Genomic DNA, 22,611 nt, shown 5'->3' with positions numbered 1-22,611 from the left:
TATAGGGTATTTCCATTATACCACCTACAGTATATCTTGTAGATTTGGAACAAATGCTTTTTTTGTGTTTTGCTTAAAAGTTTAAATACTTCTTCAAAAACAATGTAACCAGGGGTCCGTTTCAGAAAGCAGGTTTAGTGAAAAAAAAAAGAGTTTGTCACACCTCCATCCTGAAATGGGCCCCAGGTCAAGCTAATATAAGTTAATCATTACAACGCAAGTGTTCATTACTTCCTGATGCCTCATGTTTGTGCAGCTCTAGTTTTTTGAATGCAGGCATTAAAAATCTTTTGATGTTCACACCACTAACTGTATGCAGCAGGATAATGAATGGAATCCGACTTATGTAAACATAGGCAGGTATAGAACCAACTAATTTGTTGTTAAGACCCAGTATCTTCTAACAGTTGAAAGAGATTGCGCGATATTCAAGACCAATGTCAGCACTGCTTCGGTCTTCCTGTGCTCACAGTCTCAGATCTGTGGATGGACTTAAACACAGCAAGGCTTGGAAATTATGCAACACAAGTTTGCTCCGGTGGGGTCGGTAAGTTTGTGATCTTTATGTTCAGTGGTCAAATGGCAACATGGCGTCACTCAAAAATCTATTCTTCACTGTAAATATAGAAAACAGTGGCTTTATTTATATTACTATAAAATGTATTATAATAGGCTACATATTTTATATTTATTTAAATTTCTATAAATGTGCCAGTTTTAGCCAGCCGTCAGTTTTCAACTGTAGTCCTACCTAGCATGCATGTCTTTATGGTGGGAGGAAAATGGAGCCACTGAAGGAAACCCACGCAAACACGGGGAGAACATGCACTCTGAGTGCCTGGGCACGCTGGAGTAATGGAATGAGCAGGTGGATCTCATAGCAAAGAAGAGTTTAAGAAGAGAAGTATATATCCATGTATCATTGGGGAAGTCAGGGGTAGACACAAATTTTCTGTAACCTGAAGTTAGGAAAATATGTTTCTATACATCTCTGTCCTTGACTCTGTTAAACTCTGTGTAAACTGAGGTTGGTACACTGTATATGGGAGTCTTGAGACAGTGAAGCATGTTTTCCTAGAATGTAAAAAGTATGGGACAGAAAGAAAGGTATTGTTTGTTAAACTGACTGGACATTTTCAGTTTAATCTTTGTTTGGACACAGTGGGAAACATCACCTGATATCCAAGGCAGTTACTGAGCAATGATGTGTTTGCGTACCTGATGGCTGTGTTTCACAGATTGGCTCATAGGTGTGATAATTTGACAGACACTGCTTTGGAATTGCAAGGAAGTAACTGCAAGGAATAACTGTGTAATACTTTTGATTTCAGTGTGTAAGTTATCAGCAAAAACTGTAATCAATTCCTAAATTATACAGGACTGTATGTAAGAATCTAGTTCTCAAATTGACCTGTGGAGGGCAGTAATACGCTTAGCAGCGTCTACACTGCCGGAATCCCACAAGAGAACATGCACAGAAAGGCCCTGCCCTGCCTGCGATTTTTTATTTGGCAGGGTGGTAGGGGAAGACTCATGAATATTCATTAGGGAACTCATCCCTGATTGGCTCGCACTGACATTTACCCTAACCATAACCAATCCCACTCCTCTTGCCTAAACCTAACCAACCCAACCAGAGCAGGCAACGAGTACTAGTCATTCAGGTATGAGTTCCCTAATGAATATTCATGAGTCTTCCCCTACCACCCTGCAAAAAAAATATAGGCGCCCTGCCCAGACCGGGGATTGAACTCTGCAGTGCCTACTAGCTGTGAGCATTGACTGTAAAATTAAACAGTCTATGGCTGTGAGGCAGCAGTGCCAACTACTGAGTTACCATGCCGCCGTGAAATATTAAAATATCTATTTAGTTTTTTGGCCAATGATTTATAAAAAAAAAAAAAAGAAGCGGAAAAATTTACTTCTAACAGTCAGCGTCCAGTTTAGTGCCTGCATTTCAGTATTGCCATTAATTAGCATGCATTTCTCTCTTCAGCTGTGTGACGTTAAGATCTTCCAGAACCAAGGCCTTTGAAGTATTTTTCCATAGAGACAATGAACTATTATTAGTGGCCATGGAAACTCATATTACTGATATTATTACTGAATAATATGCACTGTGGTTTTCCCATATGATGTTTTGCTAGGTTTAAAGGTGCAATATACGTAATATATTTACTGTATTAAATCCAAAAATGACCACAATATGTCAACATGCTAAGTTGAAATACTAGATTTTCTGACAACAATGCTAATGCCAGTATTTTCTTCTTTGAAATTTGTGTTTCACCCTGTGTGTTGGTATCAACTGCCCATTTTGACATCCGGGCGCAAACCCATCGCGCTACAGCCAAAGTACAGCCCTGTCAAACAAACGAACCTACGAAACGAATTCGACCCAACCTAGAAAACCTCAGTGTTTCTAAACAGTTGCATGACCAGAGACGTAACAAAACCCGGAGATGTATTTGAGACAGCTTAGAGCCCATAAGGACACAGAGTTGGCTAATTTTCCGAACTTCGTTATTCAAATACAATTTGAATATTTAAAAATATATTGATATTCAAACAAATTTTAGGCAGCTCTTAATATTCGAGCCTTTTATGAGCATTGTTTTTTGTAAATGTGTTTGCTTGCAAACGTTGTTTTCAATTCAGATTCTGAGGCTTTTTCACAAATGTAACTCTCGCTCGGCCGTGGCATTGTTGCGTTGCATTCCCCCCGACTCATTTCCTGGTTCTCCTTCTCCATAAACCATAAATAACATTAAATCAAGGAGAGGGTTAACTTTTCCTGCTACAGATGTCTCACCGTGGTCAGAAAGAACATGCTTTGTTCCTCTCACTATGACTCTAGAGTCGCTACTCGCTCTGAAGCTACCGCTAATCACCGTCACTCTCTCACTCTATTACACACACTCCACACACACACACCGCCGGCTCGACGCACACACCAGCGCAAAAGTATAAACATCAGACCACTTACGTAGGCTACGGTGAAAGCTCCGAACTTCCTGTCGAAAGCATACTGTTTGTGTTTAATCCAGGGTCTGACTTTTAATTAAAAAAACAGTTGTGGCAGCATGTTTTTCTTCTGAAAACATTATTGCCTGCCTAGATACACTGCCCTCTGGTGGACAGAACATACACAAAGTTTGATACCAATATAAGTCTTACTGAAGGCATTTAATGGTCAAAATATTATTAATAAATATTCGAATATATTCGAATATTAATATTAATAAACAAACAAACTTTGAATATAATTTTTGGGCAAAAGTCAAAACCCTATCCTGAACAGGTAAGCATTAAGATTCAGGTTTGTCACAGCTACGAGGGACAGGCATTTTCAGTCATTTCAACATTTGTGTAACGTTACTCACATTGAATTATAGAGTACTCAAGTTGGTTACTCGCAAAAACAGTTGAGAAACAGCCAGTAAAGTGATCCCGACTGGTCCTGGCTAACTATGCCATGCTAACACAACATAACTGCTAAAGTTACCGGAGGACCAGGTAAGCGGGCCACAGCTGTTTACAACCACCTTGACAGACTTATGACAGAAATCGCAAGTATGACTTCCTCATAATGGAAACATGCAATTTAACTTTGGCAAAACAACCGAGTAGCCTGTTCAGCAGCCACAGCCGACCAATGCTGAGTAATTTTAAGCCAAGAAAGTGTTTCTGTCAGTCGAGTAGAGAGGAGCGTGAGATAGTGGTCTTTCAGCGGTTGTTGCAGTAATTTTAAGCCGAGAAAGTGTGTCTGTCCGTGTGAGCACAGGCTTTTATGACTGTCAACATATCCAGCATCTAACCTTAGCTACTCTGCTACGCTGTAGAGTAATGTCTGGCTATGTGAGACTAGCTCTAGCAACGTTGTTGGATGCTGCGTTTTCAACCTGGCAACCTCCATGAACTTCGAGTCTGGGGAGGAGGGGCCGGGGGACACGACTCTCTCCAGTATTTTGAATTTGGACTGCAGTAACTATCTTAAACGCTAGCTGTCAGTATTACATGTTGCACTGATTGCACCCTTAAGGGTCATTATCAGTGCAGTGAAACAATGGCTTCTCAAAAGTTGTTTTTGCTTGCATTAGTCCACTTGTACTTTGATTTTTTTTGGCCATGAAGACTGAGACTGATTTTCTACCTTGGCATGGTTTAAATTTGAATCTGTTATTTAATCGGTTTATCCAAGGTTCACTCTTTAAACAGCCTTATGTATTCTGTAATATAGAGGAATAGTATATTATCATTTTATTCAAAATCTACAGTAATTTACGGTGGCCGGGAAGTGCAATGCAACATTACAAAGAATGAAACACTTTTACAAAGCTCGAGACAAATTTACATTTTGGAAAACAAATTTACATTTTGGAAAACAAATTTACATTTTGGAAAACAAAATAACATTTTAGAAAACAAATTTACATTTTGGAAAAAAAAAAAAATTTTAGAAAACAAATTTACATTTTTAGAAAACAAATTTACATTTTGGAAAACAAATTTACATTTTGGAAAACAAAATAACATTTTAGAAAACAAATTTACATTTTGGAAAACAAAATAACATTTTAGAAAACAAATTTACATTTTGGAAAACAAAATAACATTTTCGAAAACAAATTTACATTTTAGAAAACAAATTTACATTTTGGAAAACAAAATAACATTTTAGAAAACAAATTTACATTTTCGAAAACAAATTAACAAGATGCAAAACACTTTTACCAGTCCCGAAACAAATTTACAAATGACAGATTCTTCACGGAAAGGGAATGTACCACATACCGGAAGTGATGAGGTGTTGTTGGTGAGCGCAGTCAATTTGTGTTGTTGTGAGTGAGTATATGGCGTGAATGAAGTTTATGGTGACTTTACGTGTGGTCGGTGTTTGGAGTTTTTATATGACGCGGACCTGACGGAAACATTGGAAAAACAGGGAACGTATCGACAGCCGCGGCCGGATCGAAGCTACAGCAGGGGGGCAGCTGAGTCCGTCTGCAGCTGCAGGACCTGGAGCTCACTGCCCATTCCTGGGAGCCAAAACCGACACCACGCAGCTGGAGACCCAGGCCGTATTGCTGGGCCCGCTGGAGGGAAGGGAAGCCCGGGAGAATCAGATCCAGGACTGAACGGAGCGGACTGTCACAGCCTGCTGAAGTTTAAATCACAGGTTTCCTAAAGGGGGGTCTCGGGCGGGACTCGGACTGTGGACGACGAAACACGACTTAAAGTCTCGTTAAATAAATAAATACATGCAGAAATAAATGAATCATTAGTGGGGGGAGTGAGCCTGGACATTTCAGTCTGTTTAAACTTCACTTTGAAGCAGAACACGTCTTAGTTCAGAAGGGTGAAGTACTCCGTTTGTACTCCTATCTGTGAACTGATTATAATAAATATTCTTTGTATTAACACATTAATTAGTCTCTTTGTCTTTTTGTTTAAAAAACTAGAACATCGCATGAGATTTTGACGATTTATAGTGATTTTATTTCCGTTAGACCTTTGCCTACATTGACGCTGATGCATTAAGGACGGCCCATAGACAGTATATAAGGCAGTGCATCCCCTGTTCCAAGATGGCGGCTCTATTGACGCATTCGATCCATAACTGCCGTAGTCAAGGCGACATGTATACAAAACCTCATCACTTCCGGTATGTGGTAACATTCCCTTTCCGTGAAGAATCTGTGTCATTTGTAAATTTGTTTCGGGACTGGTAAAAGTGTTTTGCATCTTGTTAATTTGTTTTCGAAAATGTAAATTTGTTTTCTAAAATGTTATTTTGTTTTCCAAAATGTAAATTTGTTTTCTAAAATGTTGTAATAAATTTGTTTTCAAAAATGTTATTTTGTTTTCCAAAATGTAAATTTGTTTTCTAAAATGTTATTTTGTTTTCCAAAATGTAAATTTGTTTTCTAAAATGTTATTTTGTTTTCCAAAATGTAAATTTGTTTTCCAAAATGTAAATTTGTTTTCTAAAATGTAAATTTGTTTTCTAAAATGTTATTTTGTTTTCCAAAATGTAAATTTGTTTTCTAAAATGTTATTTTGTTTTCCAAAATGTAAATTTGTTTTCCAAAATGTAAAAGTGTTTCATTCTTTGTAATGTTGCATTGCACTTCCCGGCCACCGTAGTAATTAGTAGTCTATATGTACTATATTTGACTATATTTTTCCTAAATCTTTGAATGGCAGGTCCCTCCATGTAGACAGTCCTCCTCGCAAACCCTCACTGACCAGCAGCTATGTCCATGGCACCTCCTCCATGTCTCTGCTCCCCCTGACTGTAGGTCAGAGTCTGGACTCCATAGTCCAGCGCTGGCCTGACCGTGAAGCTGTGGTCTTCCTGCAGGACGGCATCCGGAAAACCTTTGTGCAGTTTCAGCAAGATGTGTGTCTCAGACTTTGTGCCTTCATGCATGTATCAAACCTCTTAAACACTATTCATGGTATACCAATGAGGCATTTTTCAATAATGAGACAAATTTCTTGGAGCTAATTAGTGAGATGGACTTGTCAAATCACTGCTAAATCTACCTGGTTTGTACTTTTTCTTTCAGTGTTAACTTTTAAGGTTAATAGAATAGTTATTTGACATTTTGACACATGATGAAGTCACATGTGGTAGTCCTGGGACACAAAATGGGCCTCCTAAAAACTGTTTTTGTCAATGACTCTAAGTGAAGCAGCACCATATCATAAAGCATTCATATCCCCAAATGTAATGTAAAAATATGAATTGGTTCTCCTCTTTGGAAGAAATTATCACCAAGATTCTCAGAAATCACAATAATCGATCAAGAAAGGTATGTCGTAACGATCCAGAATTCATACTACTGGTGGTAAAGAATTATCTACTATTTTTTGTGACATTCATGGGTGCAGGTTGACAAGGCAGCTGCAGGTCTGCTTGCTTTGGGCCTGAAGCGAGGCGACAGGCTGGGAGTTTGGGGACCCAACATGTATGAGTGGATCCTTTTCCAGTTTGCTTCAGCCAAAGCAGGAATTATACTGGTCAGTTTGGGAGTGGTTTATACCTTTAACCCTTCATTTACTGTGTAGCATTGTGTTAAGACGGACAGTCTGCTCTGTGTTACAATACATGCTGCTGTCAAAAAGACATTGAACCCTTTCAGTGGCCCCGGTGAGCTGTTCTGTAGTCGTACCTTTCCTGTCCATGATGTAATATGGTATTCAGCCATGTAGTTCAGAATATGTAATTTGTAAGATATGGTATGTACTGTAAAGCCATTTGAAAACATTATGGTGAGGAACTGTATTGCTGTATACAATTGACTTTAAACTGTCATCCGTGCAGGTGTCATTGAACACGGCCTATCAGGTGAAGGAAGTGGAGTTTACTCTAAAAAAGGTATGACAAGTTTTCTTAGTCATTAGCCTACATAACTGCTAGTGGTGGTTTCTGAACCTGGTGTATAAAAGAACAAAAATGAGGTATCCCTGCTGTCCTCACAACCAGCAGTACAATTTTGAGCTACACATTTACTTTTCTTGAGTATTTCCATTTTCTGCTAATTATAATACACTTCTACCCCACTACAGTTCAGAATTCATACCTTTAGTTTCCAGTTAGTTTGCAGATTTAGATGAATAATACAAAATAAATCAACAAATATATTATGATGTGTTACTATTTATAAAGATAAGACTTTATTGTTCCCTTGTTGAAATTAAAAAGTATAAGTATATATAAGCATTATAAGAAATAAGCCCCTCCTTTACCAGCTGCAGCATTGCAGTAATGTGCATAATAATGCATCAAGAATTGTAATTCACTTATATAATATACATTGTTCTGAAATGGGCCATACAGTATGACTATGATATTGCTATATCTACCTAAGTAAACAATCTGAGTACGTCTTTCACCACTGGACAGGCATGACTGGCATATCAGCTGACAATTTACTATTTTCATAGTAAAAATAATCTCTACACACTACTATGTAAAGTAAGAACATAAATTCAACAGAACTGATTTGTCATATGCAGGTCCAGTGTAAAGCTGTGGTCTGCCCTACACGCTTTAAAACCCAAAACTTCTGTGAGATGCTGAGGGAGCTCTGCCCAGAGCTCGACAGGACGCCAGTAGGCATGATCAAAAGCTCCAGGTTTGACAGAGCCAATGTCAGATTTAATATATGTTCTTCCTCTATTGTCATTATGGGAGTAAAAGAGCATAAATCCTTCACAATCTATAATTTATGGTTATGTGGATGTGATTTAAACAGCCTCTCTTGGGTCTGCCAGGTTGCCAGACTTGCGTATGGTGATAGTGACAGATAGCAGACAGCCAGGGATGCTCCACGTAGAGGATGTGATGCAAGCAGGGGAGAGTCAGCACCACAAAGAGCTGATGATGGATCTGCAGAGCAAACTGTCCTTCGATGAGCCCATCAACATTCAGTTCACATCAGTAACCTTCACTGTCACATGTGTATTGTATAAGTTGGACTAACATTATGATTTAACAATGATCCAGATGAAGTCATGTTGCTTGTGTATTTGTTCCAGGGGACGACAGGAAGTCCAAAGGGAGCCAGTCTTTCCCACCACAATATTGTAAACAATGCTTACTTTATTGGTCTCCGAATAGGTTTTGGACGGAGAGTAAGTACATATTTGTCTCTTGATTTGAAGTGAAATGAAATAATGACAGTTAAATGAAAATAATCTCATTTTCCACATTCCCATCAGCCTCAGGTGCGAGTGTGTATGCCCGTTCCCATGTACCACTGCTTTGGCTCTGTGTTGGGAGGGATGAGTATGGCATTGCATGGTATCACACTGGTCTTCCCTTCCTCTGGCTACAACAGCCGAGCCAACCTGGAGGCCATTCAGAGTGAAAAGTATGGCACCCTGCTCATCACCCAAAAGATTTTCAAATATACAGTATTATGCACCTCAATTGATTCTTGTTTTTTTCATTCAAGGTGCAATTTCATCTATGGCACTCCTACAATGTTCACTGACATGCTTAGCCAACAGGATTTACACAAGTATGATTTATCATCAATTGAAGCTGGTAAGATCTTTTTTTTATGATCAATTTTGTATTGGTATTTACAGTTAAAAAACAGGGGCGTGGTTATAAACTCAATTCGCAGAGCATTAATTCTTGTATTACAATTGCAAATATCCCAATGCTGAATGAACATGATTAATATGTTGTATTGAACTTGGTGTGATGTTTAGCAAGCATTTGAGGCATTATTGTTTATGTTCTGCTGTGTTTTAGGCATCATGGCAGGTTCACCGTGCCCTCCTGAGATTGTGAGAAAAATGATAACAGACATGAACATGAAAGAGCTAATGGTGAGTGATTGATTACAGGCCCTGTATTGACTTTTACGATTATAGCTTCTCCAGCATGTAAGAACATGTGTACATGCTGGTTTAACAGATCGCTTATGGATCCACTGAGAACAGCCCCATCACATTTCTGGGATTCCCACAAGACAATGAAGAGCTGAAGATAAATACTGTTGGATGTATCATGAGCCACACTGAGGTAGGCCTTATGTTTTGCAGTAAACCTTTTATATTGTGATAACCACACTGTTCCTAATGCCCGTGTGTCTTTACAATAGGCTAAAGTGGTGGACCCTACTACTGGGGAGATTGTCCCTCTGGGGGCCTCAGGAGAGCTGATGATCAGAGGCAGCTGTGTGATGCACGGATACTGGGACGATCCTGAGAAAACCAGAGAGGTTATCTCCCAAGACCGCTGGTACAGGACTGGGTAAGATGCTATATGTATAATGTACACCTACTCTTTGTCTAAAAGAGAATATATTATGTAACTGGACAGGGATTGATGCTCACTTGGGAAACATTGTATACATGTTACATGTTGTGTGTTTCATCTTCTACACAGTGACACGGCCAGTCTGAACAGTTTGGGATACTGCCGCATTGAAGGACGCATAAAGGACATGATCATCCGAGGAGGGGAGAACATCTACCCTGCTGAGATAGAGCAATTTCTCTATACACATCCTAAAGTCCAGGAGGTACAGGTGAGACTTTACTGGAGGGCAGCTGCTGTCAGATACATTTAGTTTAGTTTATTAGTTTATAATGTAGTGGGCAGTCCCCTTTAATTAACTGTACAGAAAAAGCAGCAGGTTTAGCCTCTACCGCTAATTTCCAGCTGCGGTGCCCGGCCAGTTGTCAATTGGTATCCTAAAATACAATTGTTAAAAAATGTAAATAAAATAAATTACATTGCATGTATAAGGGGGGTAAGACAAAAAAATACAAATATATGGCACACAATTGGAGCAAGCACAAACAAGCAAGCACAGAGCAGCACAGTGAACCGAGGTGTTAAATCTACATTTTGGTTGTTCTATTTCTCTGTGTTTCCCAGGTGGTTGGAGTGAAGGATGAGAGGCTGGGCGAGCAGGTGTGTGCCTGCATCAGGCTGAGGGAGGGCCAGACCTCCACTGCAGAGGAGATAAGAGCATTCTGCAAAGGCCAGGTGAGAGGTGATGTGATAAATAAAATTGCTCAACTTAATCTTAAATCAGAGTATAGCTGTACAGTTTGTGCCCCCCCCCCCAGATATCTCACTTCAAGATCCCACACTATGTGATCTTTGTCGACAGCTACCCTCTGACAGTCTCTGGAAAGGTACGATACTTCTGCTATCACACACCAACATCGCTGAACTATCAAGATCACCGCGATGATTTTACGTTTTAATTATATAACAAAACTGAAATAGCTGCTGTTTCTGCTTTTCTAGATCAAGAAGAACATATTAAAGGAGGAAATGGAGAAGATATTAGGTCTTTAGTTTTGTGAACCCTGACGGACTGCGTTTGAGTGCATCAGCTGGGAAAGTCAGAAACTGAGCGGTGCAGAATTAATGCTTTGACCGAGAGCTGAAGTGGGAATATAACTGCTGCTTGATTGTCAATACTTAAAATTGTTCTACTTTTACTTCCCTACTCATTACTTTGTTTTAATGTTAATATAAAAGTACAGTGCGCTTATATCATCTTTGAGCTTGAAGTTTCATTATTGACATTGGGATATGGTTTAACAAAAAAATCTTAGCTCAAGGTCCATTTACTGAAAATGTCACGATTTAAACATTGTACAATAGTAATGACATGGAATGACCACTGAGCAAATTGAATCCACTGATGAAGGCCACAAGATGTACCTGAAAGCTTTGGAAAAAGTCCATTAGGTGGACTGTGTGCTGTATCATCTTTAATTACAGTATAGGCTTCATACTACATAACATATTTGTCATCTCAATCTTTATTTACTCAAACAATTTTGACATTACAATTTGATATTATAATACAATGGCTTTAACCATTCATTATCTGAACATGCCATATATAATCTGAAATAAATAGGACCTTAGTGTCAAATGTAAGTATGTACAAATTTGGTAGGCAAATTTACCATCCTTATATACACTGACTGAGAACAGGCTTCAGTAACAGGCTCAGAGTGCCCAAAATGACATCTCATAGGATCCAAAAAGAAATAAAATGCTAAAGGCTTCAAATTATGCTTCAAGATGGTGACACAAAGATCTATGATAGGGAGAAATATGTGGGCAAAATGGATTTAGTCAAACCTCTGGCATGTAAAATCAATGCATTGCCAATATCCAACCTGCTAAAAATCCAAGAATTAAGTCAAATTAACATAAACTTCACACAATTACAGATAATCAGCAAATATGCTACATGACATAAAGGCCACACTGGACCATTAATTCATACACCAGGAAAAGGTAGCAGACAGTCTCAAAAAGGATCCTTGAGTCAGTTTTATTTTGCTTTGAGTATTCTTTTGTGTGAGTTTTATAAAGCCAAATTGGGTCAGAGAGAATCATATTTTTAATTGCTCTGTATGTCTGGGCACATATTGTGGAATTGTCAATAAAGTTGATAAAAATATATTAAAAATTCGTAAAAATATTACGAATCCACTGTGGATAATTGCCACCATATCAGAAAAAGGTAAAAGGAGCCTGTCCCAAGAAACAAAAAAATCTATACATTAAACATAAAAAAAGAAGGCAAAAAAACGTTACCTCGAAATCTCAATGGATGCCCAGAGAAGAACTAAACCTGTGAGGAGTAGTTTGTTTAAGTGCAGATTTAACCTCCGAGGACAGAGCCAGCTTTAACATGGTGACTACTTCCAAATTACAGCAAGTAGCCAGTAACAAGAGGAAAAACTGCACTGAGGCTACATGGCTTTGAACGATCAACATTCACTTCAGTCATGAATATGGGGTCCAACCATACTCTCCAACCCCACATTACATATGCACACATGCAGGAAAATAGCAAATAGGAAATATTGCATTTTAAAGCATACTGTGAAATAAATTAATTCATATGAAAACATCCCTTTTAAAATATAATACATTCTAAATTGAAATAAGTTTAACTGTGCAATTTAAGTGAAAATACAGGAAGAAAAGAAGGTTAAGAGGAAGTAGTGGTCTGTTGAGGACCTTTTGTCAGGGATAGTAGTTTTCAGATGAACAGTGGAACTAAGAATATAATGGTGCCACTTCAAAGTTGACATCTAGAGAGCACAGTACAGCTTTAGGCACATGCAAAGTATGTGGTAGGAACGTAATGCACACATGACCGTGCACCTACTCACAGATGCATTTAGAGCTGAAAACTGGAGGCAAGTTTATTGTATACTCAAGCCTCTCTTAAACACATCACGTTCAAAAATGCACAATCCCAAACAGGCAAACCCACATCACTCTTAAAACACACACACACACACACACACACACACACACACACACACACACACACACACACAAACACACACACACACACACACACACACACACACACACACACACACACACACACACACACACACACACACACACACACACACACACACACACACACACACACACACACACACACACACACACACACACTTTCAAGTGTCCTCTCGGGTCCCACATTGTGTTGGGTGGATAGGAGTTTCAGTAGAGGTTTGGGTGGTGTGGGGACGCCTCACACACTCAGAGGCAGCATGCCTGGTGGAGACACGGCTCTGGATGTCGTCAAGGAACTGGGGTCCAATCCATTTACAGTCCTGCAGTTGCCACATGGACACGTACAATATTAGCAAACAGGGGCACACATACATACTATAAATACATACAGGGCAAAAACAAATGTGCATAAAACCAGGTATCATAGTAGCAAGGAGAAGAACAAAAACACTTGCTAAAGACTCACGTTTTGTCAAAGTAAGTGGTATGTAGAGAGTGAGAGAACTTTGTGGCATTGCTGTTGAGGAGTTTGCCATTGTCTGTGGAGTAATTTTTTCTTGCTGCCTGGTCTTTGGCAAACTTCCTACAGGCGGCGATTTTGGACTCCAAAGCCTAGTCACAAAACAAGAGATGCGATCTGTATTTAGCCTCATCATGAACATCTTTCTGTTTCTCCTCTGGCTGAGGACACACTGCTCCTCAATGTTCTGCAACCTATTCAGACAATTCATGTAAATTATGTGTTAAATTAAAAAAGGGATCAGGAACAGTGCATGGTTTCTTGTTTTCGGAGGGAAACCACACAACATTCTGCAAACATTGCCATGACAGAGCTGGTTTTAAATCAGCAAAATATTTACTTTAAAAAAGGCAATAACACCTACCCCAACTTTCCTCAGGAGATCGCCAACAATATTAAGAGCTGAGATTCTAGCAGAAGGAGTGAGGGATGAGTTTCCACAGCCATTGGTCAATGCTGCACAAGGACACACGCCCATATTAGAATACATTTCAATACATTACATACATTTCAATTCCCCATTTCATGTGTGAAATAAAGTTTTTAGGATTAATGATTCCTGACCTTTTGAGCTGATGAAGGGGTGCTCTATGCTCTTTCCTACGGGTGTGGCTGGGAGGGATAAAGAAGCCTGTACTGCAGAATCCATCTTGTCGATGTCTGAGGTGGGTGAGCTGGGTGCTGACATCCTGTCTGTAGTCCGCTCCCGTACTGCCAGCTCCTGTCTCAGGTCTGCAGAAGACAGAGTCAAACTCGTGAAATACTCCTCCACTAACCCTTACACAGATGACATATTGCCTGGAAAATGGCAGAATGGATTCTTGTCTGTACCTCGTGCTTCATCTTTCAGCCGCTGCACAGATACTAGAAGGGACTCTTTCTCATCCAGCTCACTTTCCAGGAAGGCATTTCTCTCAATGGCCTGGTTTAAACGGCCCTCAAAGTCCTCAAGAGACACTATTGTTGCCCTGCACACAGAGGTTGAAGGGCACAATTGTTAAAACCTTTTATGAAAATTATAAGTAGGTCCAATCACTAGAAAATCTAAATCTATCATCATATCCTTGCCAAAACAATTCACATATTGACCAAAATGTACTGTGACAGTCTGACCTTTTGGCTCTCTCCAGGTCATCGTTGGCCTGCTCAAGCTCTCGGACGTATTTGTGGAGCTGCTCCTTGATGCTGCGTGTCTGGCCCAGGTCATCCTCTAGCATAGAAACCTGTTTGTAGCTCTGGGCATACTGATGCTCCAGTTTCTCCTGATGGAGATGGATAGAGTAAATTAGAGAAAAGAGCTTGGGAGTAAGTGTGTAGAGAAACAAGGAAATCAAACAGACCTATTGTTACAGGAAACAAATCCACTTTAATTTCCTTTTGCTGAGGCATGCAGTGTGAAAATACAATTTTTATATTTTTTTAAACCCTAATGTTGGTAATAGAACCTGGTGAATCACAAGACAGTAAGTAAAGGTGATTTTTCACCCATCATTTCATTTCAAAGAGCCTCTTTGTTCCCTGAGGAGGCCTTGTGGCTCATTTGCCCTGTGGTACCTTACAGTACAGTTAGCATGTCTGTAGTGTGGTCCCAGAGGCACAAATACAGGAAAGCATGATTCATGATCTCTCTGGTTCATTCACACAGTTTGTTTTTAGCATTAGCTGCTGCAATCATGCTCACGTTTGGCCATGTGAAAAATCACAATAAATTTCTGCTCTGTGTACAGTGGCCACGGTGATTTCCTGAACGTATACACAGTTATTTGTTCGACTATGGACACGATCACCAGAGGAGAGCACACTGAATAAATCTGACTACCGTTCATGCCTGCAGTGATTAAGAACCAGACTTATCCTTGCCGTTTTCTATTTTCTCCCAATCCAATTAAGGAGTGCTGGAGGATTACCTAAGAGCATGCCTTATTAACACCTAACATAAAAAAAGACATTGGACCTTGTCCTCAGGATCCAACAGAGATCAGATAACCTCTTAAGTAACCACAAATTACTTTATTTGTGTCCTGACCCATAGACCGTAAAACAAAGCCAAATCCCAAAATAAGCTACGAGGCAAGTGACCAGGCCCAGTTACCTTGAGGTTGGCCATCTCGTTCTTCAGTCTCTCGTTTTCAATGTGGAGGTCTCGAAGGCGGTGTTCGGCCTGGCCAAGCTGTGCCTCCAACTCAGCTTCCAGCTCCCGGCTCCCTTCCTGGAACTCCTGCAGTTCCTCCTGGGCATCATAGCAACTGGATGGCACACACACAGACACAGTGGGGAAAACAAACAATCATTGTCAATTACCAGCTTCCCTGTTCACCGTCCACCATTCAATTCTGTACAGCTGACTGTCTGAATGGCCACGGGCATGAGCTCTAGAAAACTGTCTGGCTTTTGTCCTGTGAGATGACGAGCCAGGCTCAGGCATGTTCTAGTAGCTTTATCTCCAATGGCCAGGAATAAACCTGCATGAAAAGCCCAGTCAGATATTTGTAGATTTTTAACCTTCAATCCTGCCTCTGCCAAACAGGAAACGGTGCACAGCTCACCATTGTCGAGTTAAGCATTCTAAATATACAGCTCTAAAGAGACAGCTGAACTGTGACAGTAGATGGTTTAGAAGTAGCTCAGAAAAAAAAAAAACAGGCCTGCTATCATGGGTCCTCAGCTGTGGGAGAGGTTAAAGTTCAGAGGTAAAGAGAAAATGAGAGGGCACAGAAACAGGATGAGGACATGTGCTAAGAAACAGGATGTGTGTTCACTCTGTTCAGGGCTGACTCCCATGTAGAGAATTCTAAAAACACAAACATAACTCATAATGTAGTTCTGACGTGTGTAGATTAATTTAAGTAAACATTTCGTTGTGAAAGTGGAAGGTAATCGCTGAGTTTAAGTAATCTAAATGGACACTGTCAAGGAGCACACACACACACACACACACACACACACACACACACACACACACACACACACACACACACACACACACACACACACACACACACACACACACACACACACACACACACACACACACACACACACACACACACACACACACGATGACACCGTGGTCAACACTGTTCTGAGATCAGCTGACTTGTGCTGGGATAATGGCCTCACAGTTGTTGTGCCGGGGTCGTTCCACACATACCAACGCCACAGTGGCTGCTTCATCAGCATGCCGGGCCCTACAACTTCCCTGACAGTGTCTCTCGCTTTAAACGACCAACAGCACTCCGTATGTGTGACGTACAGTAGAACAGCATTAAATCACATTTAATGTGTGAATGCAGGAAATACAAGTGCATTTTACATTACTACATCTTTTCGTGATACTTATAAACTGTACGATGTCCAAGTAGCCTTGTATCAACAAAATGGGAAAAGTAAAGTTTAAAAACATCCCTTCAGAGAGATAACTTTTCAATAGGTAACTAATAAACGCTGCATGCTGCCAATGTGAAAAAGTGATCTTGAGAAAATGTATTCACCAAAACATGAGACAAACCACTATATATTTGGGAGTTTATTTTTTTTCTCCATGGCTTGAAGTTTTTCCCCCTATGTGCCCACAGCAGGAATTTCTTAGAAAACCACCAGGACTTCAACCGTCTCTGTGCAGGTTTACACTTCCTTTGAGAGTATGATGAGGCCCCAACTCCACAAATAGAAAAGACAGACAGATCAGTTCAACAGAGATTTACAAAACACTCACAAGCACCTCTGCTGCCTACCCGAACACAGACTGTGGTCTCTGTTTAAGAAGTAAAAGATGCAGTCATTTCCTCCTGAGCAAGCCCCAGCTTTTTGTGGGCACACAAAAAGCCTGTCTGGTCATTTGCCTTATATGGCTAAACATGGGTTTCTGTGCTGAAACAGAGACGTGACTACAGACAAAACTACATATTCAGCATAACAGCATCTCCCTATTATGCAAGAGTGAGCGACTACAACTTATTAAACAGAGTTTTTCCTATGGGGGATTGCTGCCATCTGCTATTTGGTTCAACGTTTTTGAAAGACAGATCACAAAATAAAATATATGACACATTTTTACATAACCGAATTTGCAAAAAAACTTTAGCTTAGTAGGCAAACAGTAATAATCCCCATGCACCAAAAAGCTGAGAGCACAACACAACATTGATCCAATAATAGTCATATGTATGGTATATCATGAATGATCTAAAAACATGGATAAAGAAAAATAATCGATTCATATTCGAATCGCGATTCAAGCTCTACCGATTCAAAATCGTTTAATAGAATTCCAAAAATCGATTCATATTTTAATTCAGAATTGATTGATTTATTTTTAATTGTATGTCTACTGCAATCACATGGGAAAAGTAACTACATTTACATACTGTGAATCGTTTTTTGAATTGAGAATCTTTTTTTGAATCGAAAATCGATTTTGAATCGAATCGTGAGCCTAAAAAAAAAAAATAAATAAAAATAGATATCGAATCGTGACATTTTCTGAATCGTGCACCCCTAATAAAGAGATTATGTAGGCTGCATGTATATAGAAACTCAGAGATGTTAACTCATGTCATATGAGAAGTAAATCACACTGCCTACCTTTTCTTATATTTGAGGGCTTGGGACTTCCAGTAATCAACTTCCTCATCCTTTGACGTGAATTTGGGAATCATCTCTTTGTCCATGTCAGGGCACCCTGAGGATTAAAGAGATTATTTATTAGCCTTACAGCAGTTTCCATTATCTTAAAGTACATATGAAAAAGATGCAAGGCTAGTGCTCATGAGGTTAAACGTAGAACAAGCAATGAATAGGGAAAAAATAAACTAGCACACATGGCTCAAACATGGTAAAACACTTTCACTATTTGCATCCTTTGGCATGTAGAATCATGCACAGTGCATTCTTTTCCTGTCCGTGCTGAAAAAAACCCCATCAAGATTAAAAAAAATCATTCCTCACTGGGGAAGATAAAGAACAGATCTCTCTTTATTCGAAAGTGACAAAGCCAGATCGGCCTGGCCATGTCACCCTGCTGTTCTGAGGTCATGTCATCCTTAGTTACTCACACATCACTGACTATAGCCTCTGATGGGAAACTCATCCAATTATTTAGAAGCTGGGTTTTGACAAACTGACTGAACATGGCAGTACTTTCTATGACTGTGAACAGCCTCAATGATGTGTCCAGTGCCTAGTAGAAGTGTGCTTCGTGGTCATTCATTTTCTAACCTTACAGCTCAACTTGTGATGTCAGCATTACTAAGTAATTAAAGGCAATCCATGCTGAATAAGTGTGGCTAAACAGATCAAAGCTGTGTGTTAGTTCTGAAGTATTGACTAAGTGTTTAACGTTTTTCATCTTCCGCCGCGTTTGCAGAAATGACACTTTACTAGACGGTTGTTCCTCTTTTCTGGTAAGCTAATAAACTTTGCCTCACTCTGTGATCTATGTGGACCAACAAGGCAGGTTTCAGGAAATGATTAAACACATCTGGAGCTGCTGTGTGCATGTTCAGTTTGCTCCCACCCCAACACTCCCACTGCTGTAGCTCCAGGAATATTCATAATCCAAACAGAGATTATAAGGATTTCCTGCAGATAGATCAGACAACCAGTTGGATGTAACACAGGAATCCCCTCAGCTGGACTGAAGGTCAGGCAAACTACGCTCCACAGTTTAAGGCAATTGTTATTTTGACCAGACTAGCCTGTCTTGGGCTTAGGCAAGGAGGTGGGTGTGTTATTTTCCTTGCCAAGATGGTCTAGACTCAGAGAGGAATAGAGACTCAGAGGGAGGACCGCCTGCTCTTCCCTTTGAACATTCTTCTGAGATGGCGTCATCAACAATTTCCTCGCTACAGGCCCCTCACGTGTCCGTAAACTACTTTGGAAAAACTAAGGAAACTTGAGACCAAAATACCCTGAGGGTGAAGAGAGGGACATGCTGCCAAGCTGCTACTGACATAATATGTAACTGACCAAGGCAAGCCTTCCAATATCTCCAGGGAACAACACCATTTTTTTGTCCGATTAGCCTATACAGAACACTGAAATACCAGGTAATCTAGCAAACAGCAGGAAAAATATCACGGTTTCACAGTATGTATATTTCAGCTTTAAAATGGGTAAAAAAACAACTAGGCTACTTTTTCCATTGAACAATTTTATTTATAAACACACTGCATACTGGCAGAGAGGGATTTCTAAACTGCACTTTCTGTCCTTGACCATTCATAAAACAGCTCATACCTTAGGAACGGTATGACAGAAAATGTTACTGGTTTTGATACCGTGACTTTTTCAAACCACGGTATACCTTGACAACGCTAACCGGCGTGTGCTGAGACTCTGCCAGAATAAATGACAGTTCCTGTGTTCCTGTTATCTCTCATTTCAGCATCCTTCGGAGCGGTGTCAGCTTGACCACTTGATCTATTTGTCTGTTGTAACAATACCAGGACAGGGCAGCAGGGCTCATAGCCAGCAAAGATGGTGGCACTTCACTTACTGTGGAGCCATCTGGAAATTACAGACAGGGGAAGGTAGTGAAGAGAGAGTTTCCTTTCCCACATACTCTCTACATCCTCTTTTGTTGCAGATGACGAAGTGCTTACTAAGAATTCACGTGCTGACACTGATGTAGTCACATTTTTATAATCGGGCCTATGAGAGGGGTGAATCAAATATATGTATGTAATCATATTGGTTTGCTCTAATGTGAATAATAAATCAGATCTAGAGCTGACCTGGGCCCATATTTTGGTCCCTTGTGTTATGTTTTAACTGTGGGAGGACGTGCCAATGTTGCTAGGCAAATGCTAGAGGTTCAAAATAATCATACTAAATACTATCAAATTGATCATAAAAAAATCAACAAAAGGAGGCTTTAGTGTGAAAATGACAAGTGACATTCTTCACAAGTAACTACATACAAATAATGTTGAATAAAAATAAAATCAGTCCTTAAAATAAACAGACTGACATTTATCAGGCCAAATGTACTGAATAGAGGCAGGTTGTCATCTAACGTTAGCTAGCTAGCTATGTTAGCTAATAAACGCTGCCTTCGTCAAGTGGATATGATGCGTGGTTTGACCAGACAGTGACGTTACAAAGCTTAGCTAGTGCCAAACAGTATCGTTATGCTTTGCTGTTGAAAGAAAAAGAGATTATACCACATACAAAAAGTGAAAATGAATGGCATACAAAGCACAAATCAAAACGAGAACCGCTCAACGTTTAAACCGAGCTCGAGCTGTCGTCTCGGTAACGTTAACGTTAATCACACAGAAGCAGCGGTAGAACAGTTCGATACAGGTCAGACATTAAACAAATTAAAACGGAATATTTTGACAGTTAAATTTGTTACCTGCTCATGTCAAATCGGTGTCCAGCTATCTTCTGTTTCAGGAGGTCGCCTTCCAGCCGGCGTTACATCCAACAAACACGCACACCTCTTCCCTGCCCCGGCCTCGGATGATACTAAGTGACTGAGCTCAGCTGTGTTTAGGAAATTGCCAACGCGTCTCCCGGAACCAACGTAAATCCTGACATACACGTACGTGCTGACATAATCATGTTACGTCAGAACTGGGCAAGGCATGCTATAGAAATAGATGGTCTAGAATCAGCCGCACCTTTTTCTTTTTTTTTCTTTCTGTAGATTTGTTGCCACATGGTTTTCACAACAGTGACCACAAGGTGGCATATAGTTGCCAGAAACCACCACACAGAGACAGGGAACACCTTTATATATATGTCAATGGGAACATCAAGACAACATGAGATATTTTCTCTTTATTGTTTCTCTGTCTTTTTGGGGGCCAATATTAGCTGTGAAATGTTGAATTCATTTCTTAAACTACCTTCGTTGTCACAATCCTTTTTTATTATTCTTTTATTATACTTGTTTTATTACATATGGCCTGTTTAAATACAGTCTATGATCTGACATAATATAATATAATGTAATTGTGAATTTCCCCTTGCGAGATAAATAAAGGCAGCTATAGCTCCCATTTAAGATCTTTGTCTCACAAACAGACACTGTTCCAAAACCCACTTAATATTATGGTAAATGGACTGCATTTATGTAGCGCCTTTCTACCTTACCAGGCAAAGTGCTTTAGAATTTCCCTCTCATTCACCCATTCACAGACACATTCATTGGCCATTGGGAGCAAGTTAAGGAGTATCTTGCCCAAGGATTCTTCGACATGCAGGGTGAGACAGGGATTGAACTGCCAATGTCGTGATTAAAGCTCCTGAGCTGCCATGTCAAATTATAGTAGGCCTACATTATTCATCTGATAAATTTAAAGTTATATTAAAATCTCTTAGGCCTACTCATGCCTAAAAAAATGGAGGCAATATTTTGTATGTGTTTGTGTTACATTTATGTAAGTTTTGTGAACTTCTTCGTATTTTGAGTTGAGCAAACTCAGGCAATGATAATAGTATATCTGCAACTTTAAATATTGCGTACAGCCTGTGTGAAAAAGCAAAGAAAATGAGGTTAAACAACTTTATCAGTCAGCATTGATTTAGCCTACATCAGACTTGATTAAATTTAGTCAACTTTAAGATAATTTGTGTTTAATAACATTGTTGTTAGTAACAGGGTTGTGGTAAGAACCTTTGATTTAATGGCTTTCAGTGAGTTGAATTCAACTTATTACAACATTTTATAATTATATATATATATATATATATATATATATATATATATATATATATATATATATATATAGCCTATATATTTTTTTATTATTTATTATTTTTTCTTTTATTGTCCATGCTATTCATGTCCTGTTTGTGGATGTTGTGTATGATGTCTGTACTACTGGGACCTTGAATTACTCCTTGGGGATCAATAAAGTATCTATCTATCTATCTATCTATCTATCTATCTATCTATCTATCTATCTATCTATCTATCTATCTATCTATCTATCTATCTATCTATCTATCTATCTATCTAGCTATAAAATCTAGTTTCATTACTAATGACTTTTTACAATCTTGAAACGTTTTAATTAGGAGTGACTTAATAGACACAAATAAAAGAGTCATTCATTTATTTGAGCAAATCTACAGGTAGAACCAGTGAATGGCGTTTTGCATTCCTGTAAAGCTGCAGATTTGAAAAATATCTCCAAAGGTCAGACGTGCTGGTTTATGAATATTTGAGGAATGTCAGGCTAAGCACCTTGAAACTTGAACCAGCTTGGCCACTTGAACTGCCAATAATGCCTTCAGAGGACCCAATCAGTGAAGTCACTGC

At 39.5% G+C, this 22,611-nt stretch overlaps 2 protein-coding genes across 4 annotated transcripts; one reads left to right on the top strand and one right to left on the bottom strand.

Annotated features, from left to right (window-relative positions):
* Positions 1-231: 231 nt before the first annotated feature.
* LOC120574866 (medium-chain acyl-CoA ligase ACSF2, mitochondrial-like) lies at positions 232-10,922 on the top strand. Of its 2 annotated transcripts, XM_039825348.1 has the most exons (16): positions 232-547; positions 6,208-6,403; positions 6,898-7,026; positions 7,331-7,384; positions 8,026-8,144; positions 8,284-8,449; positions 8,548-8,643; positions 8,731-8,882; positions 8,967-9,058; positions 9,272-9,348; positions 9,437-9,544; positions 9,624-9,775; positions 9,911-10,052; positions 10,406-10,516; positions 10,600-10,668; positions 10,784-10,922. In XM_039825348.1, exons 1-16 carry the CDS (start codon positions 438-440, stop codon positions 10,832-10,834), a joined length of 1,824 nt encoding a protein of 607 aa, XP_039681282.1. In that variant the 5' UTR covers positions 232-437; the 3' UTR covers positions 10,835-10,922. The 2 variants fall into 2 exon arrangements, with proteins under 2 accessions (XP_039681282.1, XP_039681283.1); XM_039825349.1 differs by lacking the exon at positions 6,208-6,403.
* A 314-nt stretch (positions 10,923-11,236) lies between these two features.
* Positions 11,237-20,843, bottom strand: ndel1b (nudE neurodevelopment protein 1-like 1b). Of its 2 annotated transcripts, XM_039825350.1 has the most exons (10): positions 20,698-20,843; positions 17,925-18,021; positions 17,056-17,094; positions 15,433-15,586; positions 14,454-14,602; positions 14,172-14,308; positions 13,905-14,072; positions 13,705-13,796; positions 13,287-13,432; positions 11,237-13,140 (listed from the first exon to the last, which is right to left on the bottom strand). In XM_039825350.1, the coding sequence occupies exons 2-10, from the start codon at positions 18,008-18,010 to the stop codon at positions 13,059-13,061; spliced, it is 1,053 nt and encodes a 350-aa protein (XP_039681284.1). In that variant the 5' UTR covers positions 18,011-18,021; positions 20,698-20,843; the 3' UTR covers positions 11,237-13,058. The 2 variants fall into 2 exon arrangements, with proteins under 2 accessions (XP_039681284.1, XP_039681285.1); XM_039825351.1 differs by lacking the exon at positions 17,056-17,094.
* Positions 20,844-22,611: the final 1,768 nt, after the last annotated feature.

This window comes from Perca fluviatilis, chromosome 15, assembly GCF_010015445.1.
Source record: "Perca fluviatilis chromosome 15, GENO_Pfluv_1.0, whole genome shotgun sequence".
Classification (NCBI taxonomy): Eukaryota; Metazoa; Chordata; class Actinopteri; order Perciformes; family Percidae; genus Perca; species Perca fluviatilis.
Note: the sequence above shows the minus strand (reverse complement) of the source record. Positions and strands in the feature narration are given on the sequence as shown.

Bases quoted from the DNA above. Each gene is read 5' to 3' on its own strand.
- ndel1b (XM_039825350.1), bottom strand. From the start codon at position 18,010: ATGGACAAAGAGATGATTCCCAAATTCACGTCAAAGGATGAGGAAGTT. The intron at 14,073-14,171 runs GTACAGACAAGA...TGTCTTCTGCAG, and splicing joins GCTGAAAGATGAAGCACGAG to ACCTGAGACAGGAGCTGGCA. The intron at 13,433-13,704 runs GTAGGTGTTATT...TTTTGTGACTAG, and splicing joins ATCTCCTGAGGAAAGTTGGG to GCTTTGGAGTCCAAAATCGC.
- LOC120574866 (XM_039825348.1), top strand. From the start codon at position 438: ATGTCAGCACTGCTTCGGTCTTCCTGTGCTCACAGTCTCAGATCTGTG. The intron at 548-6,207 runs GTAAGTTTGTGA...TTTGAATGGCAG, and splicing joins AGTTTGCTCCGGTGGGGTCG to GTCCCTCCATGTAGACAGTC. The intron at 10,517-10,599 runs GTGAGAGGTGAT...CCCCCCCCCCAG, and splicing joins GAGCATTCTGCAAAGGCCAG to ATATCTCACTTCAAGATCCC.